Genomic DNA, 23,760 nt, shown 5'->3' with positions numbered 1-23,760 from the left:
ATGAAGCAGCACCAGAGACCCTTAGCCACCCAAGGCATGCAGCCTGGCCACATCTACACTTGCTAGTACTTGGCTCAGTTCCTTTTTGGAGCTAGGTGGGACCACTGTGGCCATTAGAAAAAGTTGTTATATTGTTATAGTTGTGTAGGGGTTTTTTCATTCATAAGTGCCTGAAAAATACAAAGACCGTAATGCAGCCCTCCGGGGTGACTTCTCCATTTCACAAAATGTGGGCTGGATACAGTGTGATGGTATGGGCTGGGTGAGAATGCAAAGGCTGCTAGGACAGCTCTGAAAGACCACATGAGGTGAAAAACATCATGTTTGGTGGAGGCTTTTTCATCCTGACTACTTAACATGGCTTATGGTGCAAGTCCACGCCGTTGAATGCACCCAGGACTGTTCATCAGAGTGTTCACAGACCCAGAACAGGGCAATGCTTGACCAATCTGAACAACCAGAGGTTCAGCACTAAAGGACACTCACAGGTCCTGTTTCACGTATCAGCAAAAACATAACCAGGGAAGTAATGCCAAATACTCATGAAAATCTGACCTTATAAAGTGCTACCCCAAGCTTTCATAACATAAATTTTACTTTTTCCCTATGCCTGAATTAAACGAGCCTTTAAATGTATTTATTGTATTCCACTCTGATCTACCAAAATTTTTTATGCATGTGAGCCACTTTAAGATCACTGTTTTCCAGGATAGTGTTTGTTTAAGCAAGCCTATGCAAGTCCAGAAACTCTGGGGCCATTGTTCTATGTTAGATCACTCACATGCGCAAAGTTTTGTGTTTGCTGTAATGTGACTTTATATATTAAAAAAAAAAAAGCACCTGAAACCAATATTATATACATATATATATGTATATAGAATAGATAATATATGCAACCTTCAAACTTCTGATTCCAAAGCCTTGCAGTTGTATTTTTTAGTCTTATAATACAGGAATACCTACAAAAATGTTACTGCTGCCATTTATGACATGAGCATAACTCAAAGGCACAAGGTCTGCATGTACTCACACTATTGGGCACAATGAGAAAATCAACACTGTGTCAAGTTAATTTCTTTCCAAGGAGATGTGGAATAATGACATTTTCCTACCTAAAGTTTCCCTTTGCTCACAGACCAGGGCAAAGTGCCTCTTCTACAAAGTGAAAGACCTTTTTGTGACTTCACTACAGTAACTTACCAACTCTTGCTCATATCAAAAGAAATACATGCATTCATTATTTTAATATCACACATGAGCTAACCTGCTGCTGCCAAACCAATTTTATAAACAGTTTAATAAGATGTACTCTGATCAACAATACATCAAGCACCTCAGTGGTTCTTTTATATATTTGCACATTAGACAAACTGAGTTCTGGAATAAGAAATGACCTGAAGGATTTGATGTGAATCTCAGAAAAAAAGTGATGTTAGTTGCAAATAGGAACATGAAAACTGTATCAGATCAGGGCAAAAGTCCATTCTGTCTTTGACAGCCTCCAACAGTTGTGCCAAGGAAAGGGCAAGCACACTGGGCTACTTCCCTTGTGCAAGCTCTGGCAGAGTGACAGCTCTCAGGGCTACCTGAGCCTTTACAGAGCATTCTCACGTTTAACAGTCCCTGAGAGATTTTCTTTTTCCATAAATCTGCCTTATCTTTTTGCAAATTCCAGTGAAATTTTAGGAATCTGTGACATTTCCAATGAAGTTTAAGACTACTTAAAATACTTTTTGTTTTGAGACTGCTGCCTATTAGCCTAATTTGTTTTCCAAAGGTTTTGCATTAGAAATTACAACGAGGAATCACTGTCCATTCAACTTGGTTTCACAAACCAATGCCATTATTTTCCCAAGCTACTTTCCTCATTAGCTTGTCTTCCAATTTCCATTTTAATTTCTACTTACTGTGTAGAGGAATTTCTGTGAAAAATTTTGTCACATTTTCCATATCTTTTGTAGAGTTACTGTACCCCTTTGGAGAGATAGAAACTGCAGTCCCTGTCCAAGCAGAGAGCATGTCACCATCACACAGAGTAAGAATCATGACATTCACTTCCCAATGGCTGCTAAATATTACCTGATTGTGTAAGAACAAGGCTTTATAGTACATCTAGACACTCAGCTTTATCTCTTTTCCTATATCCTTTATCTCATATGTCAACATGTCCATCATTTTATTGTTCAGTAGGAATCAAGAAGTCCTTCTGCAACCTGACAAATTTTCTTAAATCTAAATAACTCAGTGTCAACAACAGATTTTACTATTCCAGTGTCCTCCCCTTTTTTCAGATTATTTATGCCTGTGTTGAACAGTACTGACCTTCAGACAAACTCCTTCTAAGTCCTACCTGTTACACAATCCATTGAATAAGATGATAATCAATTCCTAACCTACTGACCTTCAGACAAACTCCTTCTAAGTCCTACCTGTTACACAATCCATTGAATAAGATGATAATCAATTCCTAACCTTTCTTTTCTACCCTATCTTTCTACCAAGTATCCAGCCATCTGAAGGTTGCAATCTTTATCTCATTGAGCTTGTTCACCACTGCACACCACCAATTCACACACTAAGGTGAAGTATTCCAATTTTTGTTTCGAGTTTGTGCAAAGTCAGGAGCTTGTAAGACACAAAAGGCTGGTTCCCCAGTCATCAAAACCTTACACTATTTACATGTTTTAGCCAACAATGCCATCAGCATTACACAATTCTTTTCATTAATTAGCACTCACACCCCTTATATGGTAGTTAAAACTCTTGTTTATCATGATAATTAGTCCACATGCACAGTTCTTTCCTCCATTTGAGTCGAGAATCTGTTTAGAGTAAGTGGTCAATGAGCGGATTCTCATGATTTCCTGCTGCTGGACTTACCTTTCCCTCAGTTACTGCCCAGTTCTGCTGACTTTGCTCCTGGTGGCTGTCATCCAGACAGCTCCTTCATCTTGGGATTGTCTACCCTTTTCCTTAAAACAACTGATTAGTCAAGCATGCAACGTTCACAATGCAATTGCTTAATCATAAATGCCTCATTATAGCTACTGATTAACAACTAAAAGAAATTGCAGTTTGAGTCAAATCCTGAGGGGCTCAAATCTTGAGTGGCTCAATAAGACATGACTCCTGAATCTTCTAAAAACCTTTAATGAAAATTCTTGCCCAAACCAGGAGGGTCAACCATGCCTGGTGCACCACAAGTAGTGCCAGCCAGTCAAGGGAGGTGATTGTCACGCTGAGCTCTGCACTGGTATGGCCTCACCTTGAGTCCTGTGTGCAGTTTTGGATAACACAACATAAAAAAGACAAAGGTATTAGAAAGCATCCAAAGGAGAACTACAGATATGGTGAAGGTCTAGAGGGAAAGCCATATGAGAGCAACTGAGGTCACTGGGCTTGTTCAGCCTGGAGAAGAGACTGAAGGGAGACCTCATTGCAGTCTTCAACATCATCACGAGGGGAAGCCAAGGGGCAGGCACCAATTATTCTTTCTCTTGTGACCAGTGACAGAACCCAAGGGAATGGCAGGAAGCTGAGCCATGGCAGGTTTCGGGTGGATGTTAGAAAAAGGTTATTCCCCCAGAGGGTGGCAGGGCACTGGAACAGGCTCCCAAGGGCAGTGCTCACAATACCAAGCCTGACAGAGCTCAAGAAGCATTTGGACAATGTTCAAAGGCACATGGTGGGACTCTTGGAATGTCTTGTCCAGAGCCAGGAATTGGATGTGATGGTACAGTGTTATAATCTTGTTGTTGTATTTCTAAAGTCCCATACTGTTGCAACCATATTACCAAGGTCTTCTCAATGATACTTCTTGGGGGCAGTTCTTCACAGCTCTGACTTCTTCTCCTGCTTGTTGCTCCTTCTTTGTCAGGGCTCCTTATCAGCTCAACTTGACTGGCCAACCCCAGCCCCTTTTATCCTAGTTATCCTCACTAGCTACAGCTGCAGCCCAATTAAGGACATCACAGCTGCAGCCTATCAAAAACAACCAGGGCTTATCAGGGCAAGGCCTATATACAAATACTCAATATACAATACAGATATTTTACTAAGACTCCTACTATAGTACAGATGTGTCCCTTCCAGCTCAGGATATTCTATAATTATATGATTCTGTGTTCACTGGCCTGGTTTGCCTTGGCAGATGAGGTCACTTGACGCCTCCAAAGAGTCACAGAGATTTCTGAGGCACCATGCCCCTCCACGGAAAATGAAGCCGATAGTTCTCAGGGGCACCATATCTATTCCTATTTCATTTCCACTTGTGTTTGTTATTCCTACCACTGATTTGATCAACATGCATACCAACCTCAGGTTTTGGCTAGAGGCAGTACTTCCCAGTCCTTCAGCACCTCCTATAGCATGTGATTACATAGTCCAGCTGCTTCATACCTGAATCCCTGTGTAAGTCCTGAATAAACACCATCCAATCTTGCCAATTTTTTACTATTCAATTTACCTGCTACCCTGGCTTTTACTGGAAACATCTCTTCCAACATTTCTACCCAGAAAGCAGCATTTTAGCATGAAAACCTCCCTGAGCTCCTCTCTGATATGCATGGGGTTTAGTTTATTCATTACATTTTTTCTGTGCTCTTTTCACACCTTACCCAGCAGGCATGCAGACTCTGTGTCAGGTTCCTGGTGCTTAGGGAAAAAATTTACCACTACTTTTATTATCTTCACAGAACCACAGAATGAATTAGGTTGGAAAAGACCTCTGAGATCATTGAGTCCAACCTATGACCTAACAGCAGCATGTCAACTTGGCCATGGCACAGAGTGTCATGCCCTGTCTTTCCTCAGCACCTCCAGGGATGGTAACTCCACCTCCCCAAGCAGGTCACTCTGAGGTCTAATCATCCTTTCTGGAAAGAATTACTTCCCAATGTCCAACCTAAACTTCCCCTGGTGCAACTTAAGACTATGTCCTCCTGTCCTCTTGCTAGTTGCATGGTGTTCTTTTGCAAGTTGATCCTCAAAACATCATTAAAAAAAAAAAATTTAGTGGGGAGGAATGTGTGCACTTTAGTGTCTTGCAACAGTCCAGGTGCTCTGGTCCAGTTTCCTCACTTAGATGCAGCTAGGGGAAACATCCTTGGGGATGCTGGATGACAGCCAGCTCAAAATGAGCCAGGAACATGCCCAGGTGGCCAAGAAGGCCAATGGCATCTTGACCCATATCAAGAACAATGCTGCCAGCCGGACTATGCCCTGGTGAGACTGCACCTCCAGTAGCGTGCTCAGTTTTGGGCTCCTGATTTTAAAAAGGTCATTGATGTGCTCGAGTATTTTCAGCAAAGAGCAACAAGGCTTATGAAAGGTCCGGAAAACATTATGAGGTATTATCAGGAAAAGCTGACAGAGCTAAGGGATGACCTCTTTGCTCTCTAAAACCACCTGACAGAAGGTGATAGTGAGGAAGGGGGTGGTCTCTTCTGCCATGACTACAGTGAGAGGAAATGGCTTTAAACAGACTGGGGAGATCCAGATTAGATATTAGAAAAAAAAAAATTCACTGTTAGAGTGGTCAGGCATTGGATTAGGCTACCATTGGGGGTGTTTAGGAGGTGTCTGGATCTGGTGCCGGGTTGATGTGGTTTAGTGGTTTTGGGGTTGCAGCAGCAGCAGAGGACTGATGGTTGGACCGGATTACTCCACCTTGGTGATTCTACAATTCCAGCCCTCAAACATACTGAAAGATAAGCCTGCACTTCGCTACCCCCTCCTCTGCCATTTTTTAGGCACCCCAGCTTATTTTGCTCTTTCAAAACTACCTATTCATTTTCTCCTTTGCCAGAATTTCCAAAGAAACCGTGACCTGTGAGAAAGAGCGAATGACAGGCAGGAGGAAACCCCCGAGACGCGCGTCCCGGGATGACCTCCCTCTTCTCTTGCTCCAGCCATTCCCAAGCGGGCGGCGGGCGCCGGAGGCCGGGCGAGCACGGCTGGCTAGGAAGGGCAGGGTAGGAAGGGCTGGCTAGGAAGGGCTGGGTAGTAGCGCTGGTCCCCTCTCTCACAGGGGTCGCAGCCGCCACCCTCACGGCGCGGGCGGCGGGGGGCGGGTCGGGCCCGCCCTCAGCGCGCCCCGCGGCCCCGGCGGAAGGAGCGGCCCGGCCCCTCCTCGCCCGCTGCTTCCGCCCGGTGTCGGCAGAGACAGCGCCGGCCGCCGCCGTGCCGGGAGCTGGAGAGCCTGCCAACGGGGAAGGTAAGTGCCGCAGCGGCCCTGCCCTGCCCTCCCCTGCCTCCCCTGTGCCGGGGCCGAGAGCCGCCCCGAACCCGCGGGCCGTCCCTCCCCGCCGCCGTGCGGGGCTGACCCGCAGCCTCGCCCAGCAGGGAGGTGCCGCCAGCCCGGCTGTGCTGGGTGTCAGCTCTGTTAGGGACCCGTTACAGCGAATAGCGCTGGTGATCTCTAGGCGTTTGCTTGAGGATGGACTGACACATCCCATGCCGAAAGAAACGCTTCATGCGTGCTCCCTTGACTTGTTTTGTCATGGAGGAGACTTCATGAAACGAGTCCTAAGTGGTGTCTCCTTTTCCAGAAAATAGCTGAGGTGATGCTATTCGTGGTGTTTATTTCTGTGTGTTAGCGCTTATTCCTGGGAAGCATCTCTCAGAGCTGAGTGATGCTTGTTATCTTGGTGGTGTGTTATAAAACAAGAAACGAAGGAAAAGTCTCTGACCTGAAGGGCCTATAAATAGGAAAAGAGGAAAATAAGATTTTAAATTCTTAAAAGCTAGAAGTGAGATGAGGGTTTTTTTAAGCAGAAAGAGGCATATTTTAGTAGAGGAGATACTGGTTTGGAAAAGCAGGGCATCCTGCAGGCTCACACCCTCTTTCCAAACCTGCCAGGTTTGCTGTCACTGCTGCTTCTGGGGCATCATCACTGTCATCACCCACCTCCATGCCTGTATTTACTACACAGGAGAAGAGATGCCTGTGCCAGACAGGGTGAGCAGCAGGTTCAGGAAACAAGTAAATGCTGGAATGGAAATGTGCAGTGAAAGAAATTAGGATAATGATGAAGGGCTATTTGAGGCATGACAGTTGTTGAGAGGTTTCTTAGTGGTAAGTTTTTTGTTGCATTGCAAAAATTTAGAAACAGCTTATTTTCTTGAGACTTAACTATAATAATAAAGCCTTGAATGACTTGGGTGATGCAGACTCTTGTTTTTTTAGGTGTTGAATAGTCCTGGCCCTCTGGGACCTTATGGTGCCCAGTTGAGGCCTGAGAGTCCATCCGCATGGGCCTGTGTCAGAATCTGGACATGAATCTGTATTCTGTGTGCCTCAGGGACTAGAAGCCTTCAGTTACTGATTGTTATTACTGCAGTTTCCTATTTTCTTGTGACATTTGCTTATGATGTTGATGAGGGAAGTTTACACGTTTACAGACCTGGATAAGCGGTGACACTAAGACTTTATACCTTCCATCATGGAATTACTACAAGGTTTATGTCAAAGCAGTCAAAGTCAGTGAATTTTTATGGATCTTGGACAGTACACTAAGCCAATGCCTGTGAAACAGGCAAGCATGTATGGTTCTTCTTTATGTAGTTCCACACTGAGTATCCACTCAACTTGCAGTAAGGTGCAGTCCAGGAACTTTCTGGAATAGATGTGCTGAGGTCTTAAAGAGCCACTGTGGATTTCTCCATCAACGCATCCTTGCCTTTCACTCATGGGTACCTCTGGTTTTCCAAACATTCAGCCTCAAGTAGTTCTGTGGGCCAGAAATCCACTAACTCGCTAACATCTGTTAGTTTTTGACACACTTCCTGCTACTTCTACATGGCATTATCTATTTCATTTGATTCACAAGGACCATTACAATAAATTGTGTATGTGTAATGGTAAAACAAAATTTCCAATATGACTGGCCAAGCCAAAGAACTTGTCAGTAAATTTGACAAAATTCACCCTACAGCTTCCTAATTGTATTGTTTTCAGTGCTGTTTTTTGGGTTTTTTTTTAGTTGATAGCTTTGATTTCTTTTAAATGAAACTTTATTTTCCTGTTCTTGGGGTTTGTTTTAATGAGGGCACTTTGTCTGGAAAAAGGGGTGGTCCCAATTTTGGATGATGTCTAGCTTATTTTTATTGAGTATTAGAATTAGAATTTCAAGGTTGCAGCTTTAGAGCATGCTATGTATGCATTTGTACATAAAACTTGTTTGCAGGATATGAAGGACAGGTAGTTTTCCCTTACTTAATTCAGGCATGCTCTTAATAGCAATGTGACTGTTTTTTCTGCAAGTGACAAACTGCTGTGTAGACACTGAAATGTTTGACAACACTGGATTCCAGTTTACATGTTGAATGATGACATTTAGATGTCTTGTGAGGCTTGTAAACAACTTATACTGGGGGAAGTAAATTATTCTGGTAAAAAAAATTCATAATAGGAAAAAACCGTGTAATACGAAATGTTTGAGCTTAAAGAACAATTAAGTGTGAAACAAACGGCAGTTTTCACACTGAATACAAGCCTGAGTATATAGTCACTGGTGAAATGAATGAGAACTGCTTGTTTAGCTCGCTGGGGTTGCACAACCACCTCATGTAGTGTGACAGCACCTTGTTACCATATGTTAGGTAATCCTGATGTGCCAGAACAATGTCTAACCAGTGATGCTACAACTTCAGGTTTGGCAGGGTTTCTTTCATCATTATCCTTGTTTCTTTCTTCTATTTTTGCTTCCTCCTGCTGCTACCGTGCTGTTCACTTGGTTCTTTCTGTTTTCCATCTCATCTCTAGCTTCTGTTTAGATTCTGTTCCCATTGTCTTTTGTTTAGACCAATTATTTATTCAAATCTTTAGTTTGAAAAAAAAAAAACAAATCACTTGCGATACAGACTTTTTGCAGAGTCTGAAATTTGGAATGAGTATCAGGTGATAACTAGATTTTTATTTGAAGCTGTGATGAGTACAGGCTTTGTTCTTGTATGTATTTGTTCAAAGTCATGAGTTATCAGGATTTAGCAGAGTTATCTTGATGGGAGGAGCTGGGCTCTTGTGCAAAATGCTGTAATAGAGTAACTAGAAAGGTTCCTGGTGTGGTGAGGAGCAAGCTGCTGTTTTCCCAGCGTGGTGAATTGTCTTTGGATCCTCTTGTGGCTGGAGCTGTAGGTCTGTATGTCAGAGCTCTGCGATGTGTAGGCCTTCTGCAGCAGTGGCTCTGGAGAAACCTTCCGGCTCCTGCTCCACTGTGTCCAGCCTGGCTGTTCAGTTCCCTGCCCTGCCCTCCTGATGGCCAGGGCCAGTGCTTCTTCCTGGGAAGGACTCGGACTCCAGGCCTCACATCAGTGGTACAGACAGTTACATTGCTGTAGTGACTTGGAAAGGGATCTGATGCTGCTGTTATTGGTGTCCTCTGATCATTGCTTCCTTCTCCTGTTTGACCTCTGTGTCCTTTGCACAGAGCTCTGTACAGTTTGCTTTCATGTCTCTGCTTGCAGTGCCTTCCTAACCTGTTTGGGTGAGTGGATGAGTATCAGAATGGACAGCTGGGTTGAGAGGTTACTGAGAATGCAGCTGTGACTAGTAAGTTGGTCTACCACGAGTTGATGGGATTTTGACTAATTCTTTTTTGTCCTCGTTAGAAAGGAAGAAAACCAGCAGCAGCTGGAGAGCTAAGCTGAAGGTGTGATAAACAGTTGACATAAGAACACACATAAGTTGAAATAATAAAATGAGAAGAAAACGGTGTTTAGAATTTGGAGCATATTTTTGGTTAAAGGAGAATAACTAACCTGGAAATATGGAAGAAAGAAAGAAATAAGGGATAGTTCTGCACGAGGATTTATGCTGAGCAGCATAGGAAAAGATGGGGGAAACCAGATCAAGGGCAGTGTGATGCTGATTGTACTTGTGGACTTTATTTTCTTTTTAATTTGATATCTGCTTATGCTCTTTGAACTTTGCATTACTTGACAAGACAAAAGGAAGAGTAGTGCTCTCCATGAAGTGGTGAATCTTAATCTGTGGTAGGAGGTGGAGAAGGAGTTATCAAACATAAGGGGAAAGAGATTTGCTTTTTTCTGCTTTTTTGCCTGTTACTATTGCTGCTGAGAGATGAATGTTTCTTCAAATACTTAACTTCTGGGAACTATGGTTTCAGTGAATATGTAGGTTGCTGTTACTTTAAATTCTTGCATTTTTATGTTTCATTGAATGTTGGGCAGGTTACCTGTATTACTTAAACATCTGTCCAACAGAAATGTAGGACCTGTAGTTCTTTTGATGTAGGAGAAAAAATATGAGTACAGAACATATGGTTGAAGAGCCAAAAAGTTTTTTGGTGTTTTTTTTTTTTTTCTTTTGAAAAGTTCTCATTTTCCTTTGGGATAGTAGGAACCACATGGTAAAGAAGCATCATCTTTGTTTAGTGAGCAAGTGTTTTTTTCTCAAACTCTTAGACCACAAGCAGGCTTATTTGCATGAATGTTTCCTCTCTCTCAATGCTATCTTCAGTTTCTCCTTGTCCATGTGTCCTTGATAACCTGTACCTTCACTCTCTTTAAAATTTTTTTTTTGCACCATATTTTGATATTTCTCTCTCTCCTTAAAAGCAATATCCTGTGAAAGGCCATGTCTTCTTCCCCATAATTCACATTTGTTCACTTTTGAACATGCTTTGGTTTGTGTGGTGATTTGTGTTGAAGTTTAGAGGCCAGGGATGTTTCTTCTGTATCCAAACATACGCATGATGGGTTCTTGTTCATGAAGTGTAACATTCCCACCTCTAACTTCAGGCAAGTTTTAACCCAGTCTTCAATCGTGGTGTTGCATTTCAGTTTTGCCCACTGCCTCCCAAAATACTGATGTTCCACATAATTCTAATAAACAAGTTGCATACTTTGCAAACTTTACTATATTTGTGACAATGTTTTTTCATGCTATCCATTCCAAAGTGATTTATTCTCCCTTTGATTTTCTGGGAGAGTCAATTTACAAGATACTCTTGACATGAGTCTGCTGTCTTTGGAATTTGTTGGTCAGAAGAGACCTGGCATAGTTTTGTTTTTTCCCTGGAAACCTTTCTTACCATGTAGACATTGTACTTCAGCAGCAACTTTTTATGTTCTTTCACGTAGATACTCTATTTGACTGAGGTCTTTTGCTAACATTGCAGTTTAGTCTCAGAATATAAAGTATATTTATTATACCTACATGTTATTCATGCCTACTACCTTCTGTTTATTCCCCTGTGAGATTTCAGTTTTAAAAGCCCTGTTTTTTCTCTGGATCCAGTACTTTAATGCAGTATTTGGAGGGAAAGAGATCTTTGAAAGTTACTTTATTTCACCGATAAATTTCAGTACTGCGTACAAATAAGCAGCTTTTTCTACCTTTAAGACTAGAAGGTTTCTCAAAACCCCACTTTCTGTTCTGGAAAATGCTTCATTCTACACCAAATGAAGCCATCCTATTTGCTTTCATGCAAATGAAACTATCATTACTGCCTAGTGTAGATTTGTTTCTTTAAGCAGCAGCTTTCTTGCTCATTTAGGTCATGGACATTCTTAGTTTTATCATCAGGCCTGCACTGACTGGGAAATTGGGAATTTGCTGGGAGAATAGCTACCACTTTCTTGTAATCTGTGGGATTCCCAACCTTAATTTTGCTTATGAAGTTACTTAAGGAAAAAACAAACCAAGACAAAAAACTTGTACTTGTTTGGGGTCATTTTCATGTTGGTAGCTCTCAACAGTTCACAAACAGTTCACTTTTGAAAAAGTGAAAGTTACCATCTTGTTGTGATTAAATAGAATAGCAAGACATGATATGTAGGACCTCTTCCACTGTATCCTGAAATGTGTTTGATACAACATGCTCCACTTTTAGAAAGTCATGTCTTTATGCCTTTGCATACATTTGAGGTGTCTGGTATTGTGTGAAGCCTCGGCGACCCTGGGCCACACCAGAGTAACTTCCCAGGGTTTCCTCCCTGCTCGCTCTCACTCCAGTGCTCTGTGTTCTGTGTTTCTAACCAGGTGTTAAACTGTGATAGCAAAAGGAGGAGCTTTGATCTAGCTGGTAACAAAGGACATGGACTCTGCTCTTGGAGCACTGGGCAAGCATAACTGAGGTTTTGTGACCTTTGTTAAGCTGAAGGTCTGTGATTGCCATAAGAGAAAGAGACCAGATCAAACTTAGAGCGATGTTGCCAGAGCTGTAGTGAAATGTATCTGCTTGAGGTGTCAAGTGCTGTAGACCACCACTGGATGCTTTCAGAGGTGTGGCTGCTTTCATAAAGGCTCCATAAAGGTTCATGAGTGCCTGATCCCCATGGAAGTCTTTCATTTGCTTTTTCACCTTCTTGAGAGTAGCGAGGAAGTCAAGGCCAAGAGTACTGTAGTAGTTCCATTATGATAATTAGCAGAAGTAGTTCCATTATGATAATTAGCAGAAGCTCTTTTTTATTTTTTTAAGTCATTAGTACATGCTGAACTTTTCAAAGCTAAAACTCGCAGTGACATACAAAGATTGGTTGCAGGTTGTGATGGGCTTTCCTAATCCATTTTCCCAGGGTTTTGATCATTTTATCTGTTGAATAATTTTGTGCCAGGCCAATGTATCATTGTAGGATCTGAAAATGTTTTCTGATTTCTTGATTCCCTAACTCCAAAACTCTTTGAAATCATTTCAGAGCAAAGCACCTTTTTGGAATAAGGTTGGTGGAAAATGCATCTGTTCCTGATTTGAGTCCTCAAATGGATCTTTCTAAGCTAACAATTTTTTGATTTGTGAGTCCTGTCCTGCTTTGATGAATAGCTGTCTCCATAATTGCATTTATAATGTTTAGCAGTGATATGTACACCTTGTCTGGTAGAAAATGGATACCCAGAAGCTATTTTCCCTGCATCTGTAACAACGGGACTGTGCACACTTTCTTGGTCATTGCTGCAAGATTATTAATGGTAGTATCATGTTACAAGGTCTTGCAGGTAGATCCAGTTCTTCAGACTAGGTTTCTCCCGTCTTAGGTCTATGCACAGTCCCCCATATGTTGTCTCTGAACTAGGTTCAGACTTGAGAAGAGATACCAGTTTTCATTTTGCACTTCAGCTTGTTATCATTACAACCCTAAACATGAGTAATATGTACCCCATTTCCACATGTGTGACTGATATTTTTATACAGTCTTCAGTGAAATTCTCCCAGCAGTTTTACTCCTTGAGGGAGTGGCATGGGGGAATGACACAGGAACAAAACAAAGTGAAGGCCTTGTATTGCTAGCTCAAGTGATCGCTAAAAACAAGGCTTCCTAATTACTTCATTGGTTTTAGAGGAAAGCACTGTTATTTTGTGTAACTATGTTGCTTCGATTGATGTGTCTGCAGTGTAAATTTTTTAGCTTTGTTCATTTTTACAAATAATGCCTAACAGTTTTTATTTACTAATTCAGAGCTAGTGTGAAAGGGACTTGTATACGACTTTGACAGAGAATTGCGCTGGAAAGTACAATGAAGAAATGTTTCATTTTTATGTGCTACTGGCTGCTGCTGCTGCTTTTCTTACACAGAATTGGTCAAGATTTGTGACTGATGTCACAACGGCTTGCAAAGTCTTTGGCCTGTGTTTATTGTTTTCCCTGAGAAAATCTGGCATCCATTGTTTGTTGTTTGTCCAGATAAATCTTTGATGAGATCTGGGCATCGTGTGTCATGTCATAGCTCATCTCTCACATCACGAAATCCCCACTTCCCTTGTTCCTCTCTTTGCAGTTTTCTTACCAGGTCGCTCTGTCCCTTTCTAGTTCCTAGCTACGAGCATGTAGGTTCCAGTCTGCAGATCAAAGAGCTTACATCAGGTCTGGATGATTCTCCTGTGGGAGTAATGTAGAAATTGTCAGAGCCTTAGTGTAGAAGGCAGCTGAAGGAATCTTGCTGTTTTTCCAGTTATTCTTTTACATTCTAGTGTTGAATTCAGTCACATAAAATCACCTATTAGGGCAGGGTTTCTTTGTTATCTAACCTGGTACAGCTAATCAATAGAATACATCTACTTTAGTTTCCTATATTTTGGGGGGACTTGTCCTGTTTAGATTCCTTTTCTCTGACCTAAATACTTAGTTATTGTCATGGACTGTGTTCATGAAACTCTGCATTTACTATGGTACTAGAAAACTTGTTTGAGATCCTTGTTTTATCTCCTGCTTTTTTTTTTTTTTTCCTGCTGTTTTAGGGCCATAAGAATTGTAAAGTGTTGATTTGTGGAAAACTCTGGAGAAAACTTAGTCTGTCTTTCTGTTGAGATCAAAATTACGTTTTGTCCAGCTGAGTCTTAAAAACCTCCAAGAAACATTCTGCTGCCTTGCTAACCAGCATCCATTGCCTTCTTAGCAACTAGTTTTTTATGATGCCTTGGGGTGTCAAGACACAACTTGTGGCTGTTGCCTCTTGTTTTACCACCTTCCATTGCAAAGAAAGGTTTGGCTGTGCTGCTTTTGCTGGTCTCCTTCAAATGACTCTAGGTTGCAGTTTGATTGCAGCATGGGAGACTGAAAAAGCACAGTTCACAAAGCTTTTCCTCTAGCCTAGTTATTTACTTGACCCTTCCAAGTTTCCTTGTGTTCTTGATGTGGAGGGCTTGAACAGAGCTGGGCTCAGTGTTGGAGGTATGTTTCTGATGAAAATCCTGAGTAGGTACCAGTATTGACCCAAGATTACTTGACAGCTGGCAGAACAGTAGTTGATTATCTTTTAAGCTTGTTCAGTTACTTTTCAAACTGTGCAAGTCAGTTTATTCAGCCTGCATTTCCTTGGCCTAGAAAAGAGAATGCAGTGGGAGACAGTGCCAAAATTCTTAATAAGGCAGTGTGCATTACATTTGCATATTTTCTTTCGTTCTTGTGGCCAGGTATTTTATAATTTAGGGCAGTTGCATTGCTTAGTATGCTTTGCTCATGGCAGACTGGTCTCTTATTCTGTTTTTATGTGATCAGAGGAACTTACACAATACATGCTCCTGTGATTTTTCCTGTGGAGTCAGTTGAGCCAGAACTACCTATAGTGCCTTGGGTGCTCTTTCTTGCCTTTTCTGCTGGAAAATAGCTGTGATTTTAAATACCTTTTTATCCTTAACCATCAAGACCTCCAATGATTTACAGTGGTTTTTGATAAACAGTATCCTTGCAATAGACACTTTATGGTGTTTCTAGTCCAGTCTCATGAATTTACACGCATCCAGCTTTGTAGGTTATCCCTAACATGTAGTCCAGGTCCTTTCTCAAAGAGGTCAAAGCAGGTCATGTTGCTGAAAGCATTGTCCAGTTGGGGACTGTCCTGCCTTTCAGGGCAACTTGCGTTATTTCATAGTCCTAATTGTGCATTGGGGGAAACCTTTACTATTGGAATTTCCTTCTCTGCAACTTTTGACTATTTTTCCTTGTCCTTTGGACATACATCACATGCTTCAGCATCCATATCATCAATTGCCTTTCTCTAATACATTGATATCTTGTTTGTCTGAGGAGTCCAAAACTAGACACAGTCCTCCACATGCAGTCTTTCCATTGCCAAGCAGCAGGAGATACAAACATTCCAAGATTGCAGGCTATTCCTTGTGCAGCCTTGTATACACTCGAGCTTGATGGTTACAGGGGCTCATTACTGGCTCATTTTCAGCTTTCTAATAATTTGTGTCTTTTTTTTGGAAAGCCACTTCCTAGCTTTTGAGCCCCCAGTCTATTGCTGCATTGGGTTGCTGAACTCTTGCAGGACTTACTATTTGCCCTTGGCTTTCATGTAGTTCCCATGTTTCCAGCCTGTCAGGATGCATTTGGATAGCAGCCTTGCCCTCCAGTGTTTCAGCTGGTTTGTCTTCCTCCCCCTGACATTTTGCAGGACCCTTCTGAGAGAGGCTCCTGTCCTGTGTGCAAATGTTCAGTGGAGACATTGGACATTATTGCCACTTCAAAGACATCATTGGTACATTAATGCTTGTTTCATGTTCTTGGGTACAGCTTTGAGTGGGATTTATTTTATTTTATTTTTTTACAACTTTCTGTGAACTGAGATGAGGTTGACTGGCCTAGAGCTCCCTGGACACTCTAACCACGGTGGTTGCCTTTTTTTGCAGTTTCCAGACATGTTTTCCAATCATAGAATTGTTAAGGTTGAAAAAGAGCTCTAAGATCATAGAGTCTGACTGTTAACCCAGTACTTCAATGTTCATCACTAAACCATGTCCCCAAGGGCCACATCTACACATTTTTTAACACTTCCAGGAATTCTACCACTCTCCTGAATAGCTTTTTCCAATGTCATTGTAACTTACCAGAAAGGATAGAGAGTGGCCTCACAGTAGCCTTTACCATGAGCACCTTGGGGTGTGTCTCTTATGATTTTGTGGAACCTTTTATGTCAAATCTGCTGCAGTTGTTCTTTCTCCTTTATTTTGGTTTCTCCATTGTTTTGTGCAAGTTACCTTTGCCCTTGTGGTTATGATTACATGTTTCACTACAGCATCTTGCTTCAGAATAGGTACACCAACCTGTTTGTCCTGTCTTGTGATTGAATAGTTTGTATGCCAGATATCCATTTAATTACTCTGATTACATTACATGGTGCTTGTCTGAGTTTGTGATAACTCTTTTATTGAACACTCTTCAAGTGTTGATCAAATTTTGTTATTTCCAAGTTATCTTTGAAATAAAATGTCAAGTCCAAGTAATAGTGTAGGATGGAGCAGTTACAATATGTTCTCAGGAAAGAGGCATAAATAATTATCCCGATGCTTGCAAAGTTCACTTAGCTTTACTATCAGCATTTTACTTTGGAGTCAGTTGAACCAAAGATGAAAAGAATTGGTCTTATGGCAGAGGTAATCTGCCCTTTGTGGATACCTCTATTTCCAGGTACTCCTATCAGAAAAAATGACTGCAGGTGGCTTCTGGATCAGTAGGGAGACACCTAAATACATGTGTTGGTTTGCAGGTGCACCTGCATGTCTTCATATGTTTTTACTATGGTCTTTGTTAACCAGGAGAGGATTTTTCTAATCTGGAGGTGGCAACCAAGAAACTGATCCCACAGTTATTCCCCTAATCAGTTCACGTAGTGACACCTAAGGCTTTGTATCCTGTAACAGGAGTTTGTTTTGTGCTAGACACCCACGTTAAGGGTGTGTTAATCTGGAGCTAAAGCCCTGTGAATCAAATATTTCAATAGTCTAACAGAAATTTTTACACTAGATTAATCATTCTTGACAGAAGTTGAATTTCTTGTAATACTTTTCCTACATTAGGTTAGAGAATTTATGTGCAGGGGTTGAAGAGAAGGAAGAAAGTATTTATTGGATGTAATAATGTCTGGTTTCTTAGGCAGATGCATCTCTTTGAGTCTTGTTACCTTTCTCCTTGATAACTTGTGAAACTCCCACCAGTCAGGTTTGTCCTTCTGTCTGCTTAACATTCTTGGAGCTGCTGTGGCACAAGCTGTGCTCTCTATGTGGGCTGACAGAGCCAGTAGGAGCCTCATCTCTCAAAACCTCTGCCTGTTAAATCTGTTTGGAAATTGATAGACTGTCTTATGATATTTCTAGGGGAAATGCAGGCAACTTGTGCCAAAAATAGATGCCTGTAATAGAAATACTGTTCTTCAAAGCTTCATTTAGGAAGGAGGAAGGAGATCCAGAGGTATTTTTGGCTATTATTGATTTCTTCTTGAAACAGGTCTGAATAGTATTCTGGGAGAATATCCACTATATTTCCCCTGTTTTTCTCTTCTGTCCATTTTTATTACCAAAGGCCGTAAAGTTGTGAATTAAAACTTAACAATAAATAACAAAAAAATCCCTCAGACACTGCATAGAGTTAATACAAAGAAGCCAAATGGGATTGTCTCAGACAAGCAGTTTTTCAAATAACCATTTCTTCTTCTCTAGTGTGCAGTCATCCTTTCAGGTACTGCAACACTATGTGTTTTTGAAATTATGAGTTAAGTTAAAGACTGGACCAAAGCCACAACAACAGGTCTGTGTGAACCTGAAAATCTTCCTGTGCCAGTCCAAAATGTATTGCTGAGTTTTCTGTTCTCATTGCTTAACTTCTGACCTTAATGTTGCAAATACTTCTTTTGAATGAAAAGTTGTCAGTGGGATTTCCATTTAGATTTGTTATGTGAAATCAATTCAGAATGAAAATATGCAACAGATCTTATTGGTTGTGATCATGATCAGAAACTTTGTCCAAAACCTACTTTCTTGGGTAAGAACTAGTTACTTTTGCTTCTTGGATTGTAAACACCTCAGAAAAGGAGTGACAACTTATGTTTACTGTGGTTGTTGATGTAACTGGATTTCTTTGTTGAAACTGTTCTTGGCTTCTTTCACCTGTAAATAATGAAGAAATACAAGCAGGGATAATGCATTAAAATGTGCCTCTTTATAGTTTGGCAAAAATGACTTTACTTACATTTCAGTCACTACAAGTTAGATAATAACATGGCAAACAGTGAAGTAGTAAAGGTGTCTGCATAATCATTAAAATAACTTCTTGGGGATGCTGGGGTGAAGTGGGCAGATGGGGGTACAAGGTTTCATCCAGAGAATTTTGCTGTAATTGGCAGCATTAAAGAACACTTCTCCCTTCCCTCCAAAAGTGTTTTTCTGTTTGTACTATATTCAGGTTTGTTCATGGTGCTACTTGTTAGTTCAGAACAAAACATTTTCTGTCTTTTCTGTATTGATCGTTCTTTACCTTAAACCTTTCAAAACCTCAGATTAAGATTTGCAAAAGTAAAGAAATATTGTTTATTCAAGTGTACTTTTCTAATGTTGTCAAGTGTGATTACTTAAAATTTGAGTCAGATCTGTTCCTTTTAAGTTGTGCAGCACTGAGAATTTTTCAGTGACTATTAGTGAGGGTAGTGCCTCCCACTTGATAGTGCAGCAGACCTTGCAGATCTTTCAGGCTTTGGTTTACATGCCTGAAATTTCACAAACTGACTAGGAAACAGAAATTTCACAAACTGACTAGGAAATTTGTGTCCTTGTACTCAAAAATGAATAGTCCTTTTTCACTAAGCAAAAATAGTTGAAAACATAATGTTATTTTTAACTATGCTTTTGACAGTTAAAGAACTTGCAAAGACATTCAAGCACTAGTTATGTTTGGTATTTTTTCATTTGTTTGCCTTCAAACAGCTTTCAGATTAATTTTCTTAGTGGACAGTATTGTCCTGGTTTAGGGCAAATTATTATTCTGTTCATGAGGATTTGCTATTGGTGTTTCCTTGATTACTGATGGGTGCCTGCAACAACCAAAATATCACAGGTAGAGCAGTTATTTCTGCATGTAAAGAAGTTGACAATTCCAGTGCCTTATACAATACTGCGCAACAATGTCCTAATATTTGGCTTTTCAGGTTACCACAGAATTCAGGGAGGTCAGAAAATGACAGATATTCCCATTATTTTTGGCTTCTCAATTGATATTGTCCTGGTTTAGGGCAAATTTGTTAAAGAATCTGCAAAGGAGGGCCCCTCCAGAAAGCAAAACCCACACGGCCCCTCCCCCCAACCGGTTCGGGAAAAAATTCCTTGGAGAGAGGTGGAAAGAACCTGTTTATTTGACCGGCACAGCACCCCCCAGCACACAAAATGAACAACACCCGATGACACGGCTCTGAGAAGGATGACAAAATCAGAAAGTCTCTTTCGGGGTGGTTGCTCTGTTCTCAGTCCCTCCGGCGCTGGGGCAGCTGCTGCAGCCGAACAGTGCAAACCAAACCCTCGGTGTTCCCAGTCCCAGTCCGGAGCAGGTTCGAGATGGTCACAGGAACAGGAGAGGAGAAACAGTCCGGGAAGGGATGTGGAGTGTTTAGCTAGAGCTAGCTAATAAGCAGAGGCCAAAGCAGAGCAGAAGCAAGAGCAGAAAAGGGAGCAAGCAAAGCAGCAAGCTGAAAGCAAGAAGTGAAAAACAGCCCTATGTACTGCCCGTCTCTGTGTCCCTGATAAGGGAAACCCAAACAAAACTTCCACTCTTCAGAGCCGGTCTTAAAGGCACAGAACAGATGAATGGGGATACAAGCATCATAACGTCACCCCAGGACATTCCACCCCTTATCCCCATATCATCAACATACTACAACACATCATGCATTATTCATACAAAATTTCCATCTGTTCCCCCAAAATTACAAGCAATACCCATCATGCCTTCATCACATCCCCACACTGGACCACTGAATCCAGGCCCTATATTACAGAGCTGCAGGATTCCCCCTTTTTCACTTAAAGCTCCATCTATCACTTGCTCAGACCTTCAACACTTACACATTTCCTTCTGTCTCATGTCTGTATGGTTTAATCAGGACAAGTATGAACAAGAAATTTAAAATATTTGCCTTTAAGGTAGAATAGAGCTTCTTGTCCAGTTCACCATTGTGTATTTCTGAGACAGAAACTGAAAGATGATGCTTTCTCTCATATAGTAGCAACATGTATCACCTTCTCCAGCCCCTTCAAACATCAAATACTGAACTGGGCCTTATATTACTGGATATGACAGCTGTTGGGGGAGGGGTGGTTTGGCTGGGTTTTTTTGCAGTTATTCTGGGGCAAGGCATAGTGACAAAAAGACAGCTCTGTAAGTATTGACCTGTTATAACAGTATCTTATTCTACTCAACAGCAAACATGAGGTCAGAAGAGCCAGTGCCCTTACATGAAGAATTTATCTACTGTTGTGGAGCTGCTACCCATGTCTTAAAGTGTGGGCCCTGGAAAGACCTCTCAAAAGATGAAAGTAAAAATCTACCCAGGCTCTTGTTCATGATTATTCCTGGTAAGTGTCTTTTTTTTGTGTTTGAGTCTAGAAGTTTGTTGATGGAAAGGGGTATGTTCAGTTTCATTTTCAAAATTCTCACTATCTAAGTGGTAAATTCTGGCCCGTGCACATGGCCAGTAACTCAATAATACTACAGTAGTGAAATTTCTTTGTTACATTTGATTGCTACTGTTACCTTTATTTTTAACAGTGCAAGAAGGCAGCACTTAGAAATTAGGGTGTCTTACTCATTTTCTTCGTGGCGGTGGTTTACTGAGAGCATTGTGGGCTTTTGTTTGTTTTCATTGCTCTTCTTGTATTTATCTCTTGCACCTTGAAATGTTACTGCAATGTCAGCTGTGTGCCAACTGACAGATGAAAGTTACAGTATTTGAGGAAAAATTCTAGATCCAGTTGTTTCTTTCAGTTTTGGGTTTTTCTAATAGGAAAAGTTTTTTAACTTAGATTTTTACACATGAATTTTTATGCTGAACTTAGTGAACTTAGTGAGTATTGTACAGCTCCTAATTATATTTAAATGTGGCTGTCTTAAAATGAGAGCTCTAAACTTGCCTTTGGCATATGTTAAAACTAATGGAGATGTTCTAAGTTTGTTGAAGTCTACCAATGAACTGTAGGAATCCTGATCTTAGCAAAAGTAAAGCTTGAACCCACTCAAGCTGTGACTCTTTGACCACCTTACAGTTTGCAGATTTCTAATGCTTTCTGTTGTTTATTTGGATGTTCTGGATACTGTTGTTATTTCTCCTAGAATGAGTGGTACAAATAATGACTTTTGTGAGTCCACAACTTTGGTTCACTGTTAGTGTACCTAGTGGCCATTTATGGGACTGTGTGTGGCTTGGTCTTTAGTGGTGAAAGAGAACACAGGTCAAATTTTTCAGGTTTTTTTTTTTTTCTATGTTTTGGAAGGTCCATGGAATATTTTATGTTAGTTTCCTTGGGCATAGTGATTTTATGCCTTTGCCTCCAGGAGCTGAATAGTAACTTCTTAAGCCAGTGACAGTGAAGTTTAAATTCTTTTCTTAACTGAAAAGAAGCCATCTATGAGTGCATCTTGTTCCTGTTTTGTGGGGAATGACCTTTTAAACCAAATACACTGTGCAGTATCTCTTCAGTACCTCTCTGAAGGTATAAGCCTGATTTCATGCTTTTCAATTGCTGCTTTCTCTCAGTTGTGGAAGGTTTAATTGAACAGCTAAGTTTAGAGTTCCTTTTCCCCACGAGTTCTGGAGCTTTCACCTGTCTTCAGACTGACACCTTCTGTTTGGGGTGATAGTAGAGGCTGTAACAAAGATAAATCTGTAAAGCTAGATTATATCAGTGGAAAGATATGTAGGAGAGGAGCACAAAAGTCAAACATTAGCATCCAAGGCATGGTACCTCTGCAAGGCATGTAATTATTCTGTTCAAAATGTACCAAGTCACATACATTGCATGGTCTCCATATTCATCACAGGAAACTTTTAATGCAAAAAAATGTAGTGGCAGGACTACATGGAGCTGATTTCTTGCTGAACAGTTCTGTGAAGACTCCTTAATAACATCTTAAGATAGATGTTCAGAAATAGACATCAGTGAAATATTCAGTGTACTTCTGTCATGGTCTTCAGGCTTTTGCAAGCAGCTGATTTATGGTTTTGCTCGTATTTCAGAATTATGTTGGTAATAAGCTGGAAGTTCTCTCTGCAAAAACAATTTAAGACCTCAGCAACCACTATAATGCTCTCTTCACTTTAGGTGCCCAAATTCAGTAGTGAATAAAGTTAGCCAAGCTTCTTGCTGTGGCTGGCAGGGAGCTTAGTGGGACCTGGCATAACAAAGTGCAGTTTTGCTTCTCATAAAACAAATGGTGAGGTTGTTTTGCTGCTGTTGCATGCCTCATTTTTAGCTTTCAAGGAAAGGCTTATCTACAGTGCAAAAAACACAGCCTTAGGAGAGATATGGACATTTGGTCAATATGTTCATGTACCTAAAAGTCAGGATTAGATAGCATTTCCCTTGTGCTTTTGTAAATTCCCGAGTATTAAATGTGGAGCCTTTCTGGAGTCCAGCCATTTTCACACTTGAAAGGCATGTATCCGTGGTTGAGATTGTTTATGGAATGGGGGAAAGAGGGGCAGAAGGACAGCTTGGTACACAAGTCAAAGAAAGCAATCTTCAGACAAGGGCAGCTCTGACTTTAAAAAAAGAGAGCATGCACAGGCAAGTGTGAGTGATCTGAGCTGAAGGTGGTTGGTCCTGCTGCATTTGTTACTCTGTTCTGTGTATTAAACTGCTCTGGTACATACTTTTCCAGTCCTAGTGAAATTCAGGCATATGATTTTGTTAACACGCGGTCAAACCAAACAGAGTTGTGGGTGGGTATTGAGAAAGGTGACAAAATTCTCAGCTTCTGCTGGAATTGAATTGTTGCAGGAGATTTGAGAATAAATCCTGTGTATTTATTTTTGGTTTGTGTGGATTCCTCTCAGGTCCAACTTAGCTTTCTCCCTCTCCCCACTTTTTAAAAAAAATACTTCCAAAACATTCTTCTACTCTGAAATCAATGACTTAAAATGAAACAGGATTCTGCCTCTTGAGAACTGATAGCTCACTGTGCTTGAAGCAGTTGAAAAAAAGAGCATGCAGCAGGATTTAATCTCATTTAACTGCAACAAGCTAATTTTTTTTTGTTAGTGGCAGTGTGAGTGAACTTACAATTTTAATAAAGCTTTACTTTATTAATTGAAATGTTTAATACACACTTTGTTTCATGGCATTTCTTCTTGTGTCCACAAAACCTCTGAATAGGAGTAATAATGTGTCTACTAAAGTAATGACTGTGTAGAAGGTCCAATTTTTCCTCAGTCTAGAATATATGCATATACTTGTTTGACTTTCTGAAGATAAATTCTTTTCTGTTAAAATTGATAAGATTTACTCATGACTCGTGAGAGTAACATTAAGTGTGTAC

The 23,760-nt window shown here is 40.9% G+C and overlaps 1 protein-coding gene across 1 annotated transcript in view; it reads left to right on the top strand.

Moving 5' to 3' along the window:
• Window positions 1-6,121: 6,121 nt before the first annotated feature.
• LDAH (lipid droplet associated hydrolase) overlaps window positions 6,122-23,760 on the top strand; it is a 113,471-nt gene continuing 95,832 nt past the window's right edge. The window contains exons 1-2 of the mRNA XM_063150908.1: window positions 6,122-6,214; window positions 20,649-20,801. Of these exons, the coding sequence (XP_063006978.1) occupies window positions 20,654-20,801 (148 nt within the window). The 5' untranslated portion in view covers window positions 6,122-6,214; window positions 20,649-20,653. The remainder of the gene's footprint in view (window positions 6,215-20,648; window positions 20,802-23,760) is intronic.

Source organism: Melospiza melodia, chromosome 3, assembly GCF_035770615.1.
Source record: "Melospiza melodia melodia isolate bMelMel2 chromosome 3, bMelMel2.pri, whole genome shotgun sequence".
NCBI lineage: Eukaryota > Metazoa > Chordata > Aves > Passeriformes > Passerellidae > Melospiza > Melospiza melodia.
Note: the sequence above shows the minus strand (reverse complement) of the source record. Positions and strands in the feature narration are given on the sequence as shown.